The sequence below is a fragment of the Theobroma umbraticum genome, unplaced genomic scaffold (assembly GCF_002168275.2).
Source record: "Theobroma umbraticum cultivar Fairchild unplaced genomic scaffold, ASM216827v3 scaffold_4.1, whole genome shotgun sequence".
NCBI classification, from domain to species: domain Eukaryota; kingdom Viridiplantae; phylum Streptophyta; class Magnoliopsida; order Malvales; family Malvaceae; genus Theobroma; species Theobroma umbraticum.
The window spans coordinates 8269555-8275978 of record NW_018397258.1 but is presented as its reverse complement, the minus strand read 5'-3'; the positions used below and the strand labels follow the sequence as shown (position 1 = coordinate 8275978).

The 6424-nt window shown below is 36.9% G+C and overlaps 1 protein-coding gene across 2 annotated transcripts; it reads left to right on the top strand.

The window, feature by feature from the left end:
- The first annotated feature begins 713 nt into the window (after positions 1-713).
- On the top strand, positions 714-6018 carry LOC110414373 (putative inactive lysine-specific demethylase JMJ19). 2 transcript variants are annotated; one of them, XM_021425515.2, is made up of 9 exons: positions 714-1012; positions 1175-1255; positions 1476-1779; positions 1942-2019; positions 2165-2674; positions 2776-3000; positions 3194-3352; positions 3975-4340; positions 4667-6018. In XM_021425515.2, exons 3-9 carry the CDS (start codon positions 1483-1485, stop codon positions 5492-5494), a joined length of 2463 nt encoding a protein of 820 aa, XP_021281190.1. In that variant the 5' UTR covers positions 714-1012; positions 1175-1255; positions 1476-1482; the 3' UTR covers positions 5495-6018. The 2 variants fall into 2 exon arrangements, with proteins under 2 accessions (XP_021281190.1, XP_021281189.1); XM_021425514.2 differs by lacking the exon at positions 1175-1255 and having other exon boundaries at positions 4667-6017.
- Positions 6019-6424: the final 406 nt, after the last annotated feature.

The following is a 6424-nucleotide window of genomic DNA, read 5'->3' as shown; positions in this document are numbered from 1 at the left end:
GTCGTGTCGCTGTCGAAAAGACTGGGCAACTTTTCACAATTCTAGTGGGAACTTTGCTTCATTTTCCCCTTTTTCTTTTCAAAAAAGAAAAGAGCACTTCTTTTCTGGTCCAACTCTCTACACAGATCCAGGCCTGTAGATCACAATGGGCCAAAATCTTAAGACCACGGAACCAGATACCTTGTCTTTCTGCTTCTAGTCTGGGCCTTGGCAAATGCAGGTAGGCACCCTTGCGGGTTAGTTTAGGTGCAGCTGCTGGACGACAACTTTTTTGATTACTTGAAATTGAATTTTGGTTTTGGAAGCTAAAGTGAAGGGAAATCAGGTTATACCTGTGTAATTTATTACTTTGAAATAAAAATTTAAGTACATTTTTATTTTTTTATTATAGTTAATCAAATTTTTATATTTTTATTTTTATCAAATAAATTTTTGTAACATATTTACCTATATTATATAATAATTCATTTTTATTCTTAATCGAGAATTTCATCAATTTCATTAAAGTACATTCTTTTAATATTTTATCTTAATATTATGAGGTTGTGGAAAATGGTCTAAATTTAAAAATGAAGGTAAATAATACATTAATTTTGTTTTTTTAAATAATTTCACATTTATGTTATCGTTTTTTTGGAATTTAACAATTTTGAAATTATAAATGGTTTTGACTGGGAAAACTTTTGAGATATTGGGCGGGGATTGCGTGCACTCTGCCTATTGGTCTTTATCTAAAGCGGCATCATTTGAGTCCGAGGGCACACTGGGAATTCCAGCGGCCACCGCTTGCAATTCCGTTTCTCAGTCTAACCTTCCGCTAGAAATCAATGAACCGAAATTGAAAAATAAGAAGAAAAAACAAAACAAGTGGGAAATCAAATAATGGTTTTAGAACTATTTCTCCTTGCCCTCTGAATGTTCCCTCTTGGAGTTCTTCGCGGTTCCCTCATATCCCAGTTTCAATTGCATTTGACATCTGGGATTTGTCCTCCTGGCTCCTTTCCTTCTGGGGGTATGTGCTGAACCTTTTAAAATTCTGCCATTTACTTTTTGTAGTGTTCAATTAAATCTGTTGGAATTTGGAAGCTTTGCTAGGTTTAATGTAACTGCGTGTCAAACATTGCTTGGATTTCTGTTAACTGACTAATGACCCAAAGTTGTCTCTAAATGCCAGGAAAAGCGAACGGTTAATTTGTAAAGTTCACTATCTGAAAATGCAGAAATGTTGTTAAGTTGCACTGGACTTAATTTATAGGTTCGTTTTCATTCCAAGGTTTTTCACTCGGAAATTTTTCTGGGTCTTTGGAACTCGTTTACGTTAGCCCACAAGCTTTATCTTATTGGCTGTTGGCAATAAATTTCAAGGTTTTCATGACAGCAGTTGATTGTTGGTCTTAGTGGTTACCTACTTGTTACGTTGAGGTTAATCCGTCAAAATCTTCTTGGTATATAATTAATGTTTTTCTGTTTTCCAGTTTAGAAATGGGGGCAGAACAGTGGAAAACTTATATTGAAAATGAGAATCCAGCAAGACTTTCACCTCCACCTGGTTTTGCGTCTCTTTCGTCTTTCTTCTTGAAGAAGGTAGAAAACCATGAGGAAAAGTGGGGCTTCACAGCCTCGAAGGGTGCATCCACACTAGAGCAATTGCAGGAAGAGGCCAAACCTGACGTGATTGATGTTGACCGGTTAAAGGAATCTGTAGGGAATAGACCATGGATACTCTTTGACAAGAGTGATCAAATTGGAAAGGAATGTCAGCCCGTAGAACCTGATAAGGTCATATTTATGCCTTTTCCCCTATTCTCTCTCTTTTACACATAATTTGTTGAGTCCTTTATATGCTAGAGTATAGTCTTAGAATTTATGTGATTCTGTTTTACAAGCTTCTGTCTCTCATGATTTGAAACCTCTTGACCATTTATTGAATCCTTGAAACAGGGAAAAGCAAGGGAGTGTCCTGGTGATGCAAGAAGAGATGTTCTTGAAGAGGCGCCTGTTTTTCGCCCCTCTGAAGAGGTTTTTTTTGTCTCACTGTAACAAAAAATGACATTTGTGCATTTCACTGGTTCTGTTTCAATTTGTACGTTCCACGTTTGTCAATGTCAAATGTTTTGAATGGTAAAAGTTTCAAATATTTAAGGGGCTTGAATCTTATCCCCAGGAATTCAGTGACACGCTAAAGTACATTGAGAGCATACGTCTTAGAGCAGAGCCATATGGAGTTTGTCGAATTGTTCCTCCTCATTCATGGCAACCACCATGCCTTGTTAAGGAAAAGAGCAAATGGGAATGTTCCACATTTGGTACCCAGTATCAACAGTTTGACAGGTTTCCAGCTCAGTCTGTAGAGAGCAAAACAGCTGAATCTTATAAAGGTACAAGTCAGAAAAGAAGCTCGGGACTGAGTTTTGAGCAAGGTGTTAGTAGTGGATACTCCATGAACTCTGAGGAAGTTGGATGCTCAGATGTGGAGCGCAATGTGTCAAAACCGGGTCCAGAATTTACTTTAAAATCATTTGAGAAATATGCAGATGATTTCAGGAAGCAGTATTTTTTATCCAAACATAAGGATGTCGGTTGTTATGTCAATTGCAAACAGGGGGAGCCATCAGTGGAGTGCATTGAGGATGAATATAGATGGATTGTTGAGAATCCCACTGGAGCATTAGAGGTATGGTACAATCATGTAATGTGGCCATTTATTATTTCTGATCTATGTTTGCTTCTGCTCATAAATAACAGCTTATGTACGTCTGTCTTTTTTCTTCATAGGTGCTCTATGGTGGCAATTTGGATACTGTAAATTTTGGCAGTGGATTTCCAACAGCATCAAATCCTTGGGATTTATGTAATTACCCAAGATATGTTCATTCAAGCTGGAACTTAAATAATGTACCTAAGCTTCCGGGTTCTCTTCTTTCTTTTGAAAGTGATAAGAGTTCTGGTGTATTAGTGCCTCAGCTACGTATAGGAATGTGCTTTTCATCTCTTTATTGGGTAAGTAATGGTTTTGTTAATCACATGTTAGTCCTGCTAGATTGCAAAATGTTAAATTTTTCTAGTATATTTGTGGATATCTGTATCATAGACTTTTATCCATGTTCAGTAAATAACAATCAAAGTATTTTCTGTGTTTCTGGACATGGCTTTTTATATTCCTGTCAATTTATTTAATCTAGTTTATGTGCAGAAAGTTGAAGAACACCATTTATACTCACTATGTTACATGCATGTGGGTTCTCCAAAAATTTGGTATTGTGTCCCTGGGAGATATTCCTTCAAGTTAGAGGCTATTATGAAGAAGTACCTTCCAGATTTGCTAGTTGAACATAAGCAGCGTGATGGAGTTGTGAGTAATAATCCCTTATTGAATTGCATGCAACATATTCTTTTGTTTGTCCTGTAAGAGGTTATTCCATGGCATGCATACAGTAAGCATACGGAGATTCATGCTTTGATTTTCTATATCATTTTTCCTTTGATGTATCTTTAGTTTATTTGTAACTAAATGAAGCATTGAATCCTGATCTTTTCCAATTTTGTAAAATTTATTTTTACAGAAAACTTTATTTTAAGCGTACCTTTTAAATTTAGAATGCATTTATTCCTCTTTGATGACTCATATCTGTGCATCGGCACGTATTAGCTGGAATCTATTACATTCTAAGAGTTCTCTAAATGCAAGAGTACACTGAATGTAACCTTATGAACAGAGAGAAGAGTTCCAGGTAAATATCGTTTTTGTGTATAAATTTGCTGGCTATATATGAACAATTTCAGTGGACCACTATAATTTTATTTGCTAGAGAGCTAATTTTTATCCTGATACTGTTGGGGTCCTTGTCAGATGAGTCCTTTACTATTCACCTGATTTCAATTTCTCAGTTTTCTGTTTTAGATGTTAGGATGTTATAGGAAGCTTAGGAATGAGGAGTTCATTTATACCCTAAAGATAAAACTATTTGATGCAGATCACAAGACTTTCTCCCTTTGTGTTGAAGTCTGAGGGTGTACCTCTCTACCGTTGTATTCAGAATCCTGGGGAGTTTGTTCTGGTTTTCCCTGGAGCCTATCATTCAGCATTTGATTGTGGGTTTAATTTTGTTGAGGCTGTTAATTTTGCTCCTCTTGATTGGTTACCTCATGGGCAGAATGCCGTAGCAATCTATCAAGAACAGGGAAGAAAGACTTCAATTTCCTTTGATAAATTGTTGATTAGAGCTGCAAGAGAAGCTGTGAGAGCACAGTGGGAGCTTCTGTTAAGGAAGAACACAATTGACAATTTAAGGTGGAAAGACGCCTGTGGAAAGAATGGGATCTTAGTGAAAACACTCAAGGTATGCTTCTGAATTTCACTCTGTGGTCCAGCTTGTAATCTATGTGATTTTGAACTACCTTGATTTAGATATGAAAACATTTGTTATCCACTCCATACTCCATCCTACCCCCAAAAAGAGGAAAAAAATGAACTCTTCTTTCAAAGAGAGCAGGGGTGTGGTTCTATTTTCATTGTGTGTGCATATGTTTAGTTGCTGCTTTGAATTTGTATTGATTAGATAATATTGTCATTTTATGCTTAAGTGGAGCAATTCGCCTTATAGTTAACTGATGCTTTTTGTCCTGTTTTCTGTTTTGCCCTTTCTCCTCACATGGGAGCATGCAGTCACGTGTCAAGCAGGAAGGTAATAGAAGGGAATACCTTTGTACCACCTCTCAGACAAAGAGGATGGACAAGAACTTTAGTGCTACTGGAAAAAGGGAATGTAGCATATGTTTCTTTGATTTGTACCTCTCAGCAGCACAGTGTCCATGTTCTTCTGATAGATATTCATGTTTAAATCATGCAAAGCAGCTTTGTTTTTGCACATGGACTGAAAAGATTTTCTTATACCATTATGACATCAGTGAGTTAAATATTCTTGCTGAAGCATTGGAAGGGAAATTCAGTGCAGTGTATAGATGGGCTAGAGAGGACCTTAGTTTGGCTCTTAGCATTCCCAAGGGAAACTCATGCGCAGAAGATAAAGGACAAAAAAAGCACACATGCCAAGATGCAGGAAAATCTTATGGAAATGATTGGACAACTGCTTCTTCCGTCAAGGCAGAAGTAAAGGCCCGCGTACAGCAATCAAAGTACCTGGATGAACAAAGATCAAAAGAGAAGACGGTATCAACTCCTCTTCCAATTGTGACTCAAGATGAGACTTCCTTTTTACTTAGTGAGATGATGTCAGAAGCTTTGTCATCAAGTACAAGTATGTCAAGTTCCTCAGAATCTGAGGAGACGGCATACCTTGGCCTTAATGATGGAGGAAAAGGATGCATCCTACCAATATCCAGTTTGAGCCCTGCTAGTCCTAAAAGAGGAGTCAAATTATCTGAGCTTCCGAAAGATATTTCCAGTAATCATGGTAAAGCAAAACATTTTAAATCAACTTCTAAAGGACTGCCTATGAGGCATCCAACTTCTAAGAAACGAAAAAAGAAGTAAATCTGATCTCAGCACTACACCCGGCATAGACCTTGATGACGAGGGTTGATTAGCTACACGGTCGTATCTGCTAATATAGCGGACAAGATAGAGCCAATTCAGCCTTTGATGTATGTTTCCTGTGTTCCCTACCTCATTGCTCTGGACAAAATTGTAAACATATTGTTGGAGTCAGATTGCAATTGTCTTTAGTAGGGGCACGAGGAAGTCAGGTTAAGGACATGGGATTTTAGGTTGTGACAATATAGTTGAGATGAGAGGAAATTATGGAAATCTGTAGCCTCTTTTTCTTTGAAAGGTGTGCTTGATTTTGAAGCCTGTTGGCTGACTTGTTTTCCCTATTAATATGGGAGAAGCAACCTCTTCCTCTTTATGAAATCCAGGCGGCAGATTGCATCAATATGGGAGGTAAAACATGCTTCCTAAGGGTGATATTCATTTCTGGCCTCTTGTTTTGCTTCATTTTTCCATACACTTGTTCTCTCTCAAGGTTGTTTTCTAGTCCTTTGATTATATCTAATCATCGACAATTCCGTTTTCATTTCAATTATTATGGAGATGATTTCTCACAAGACAGGGTAACCTGGGGCCGTTACATCTCAGAATTTCTCTCATATTTTTAGGGGTAATCTCATAGCTCTCCCTTTCCTCTTAGGTTTATAATTGATGCCGGGAGAAAACCCCTGTTTTCTTTTCAACCACAATGCCTCTATTTAAACATTGTTTTGATCCAAATTGTCCTTGAAATGCAAACCAAAATAATAATTGTTTGGTATTTTAATTTCAATTTTATCATAAAATCTTTTTTTTTTCATTTTATTTTCTAAATATGGTTCAAAGCAAATGTAATTAATAATTTTATCATAAAATCTTCATTTTTTCTTTTTCATTTTGTTTTCTAATTTGAGTTCCTTTTCACTACCCACATCT

Coding starts and splice junctions, on each gene's coding strand:
- LOC110414373 (XM_021425515.2), top strand. CDS start 1,483: ATGGGGGCAGAACAGTGGAAAACTTATATTGAAAATGAGAATCCAGCA. Junction 1,780..1,941: donor AGCCCGTAGAACCTGATAAG/GTCATATTTATG, acceptor TCCTTGAAACAG/GGAAAAGCAAGGGAGTGTCC. Junction 4,341..4,666: donor TCTTAGTGAAAACACTCAAG/GTATGCTTCTGA, acceptor GGGAGCATGCAG/TCACGTGTCAAGCAGGAAGG.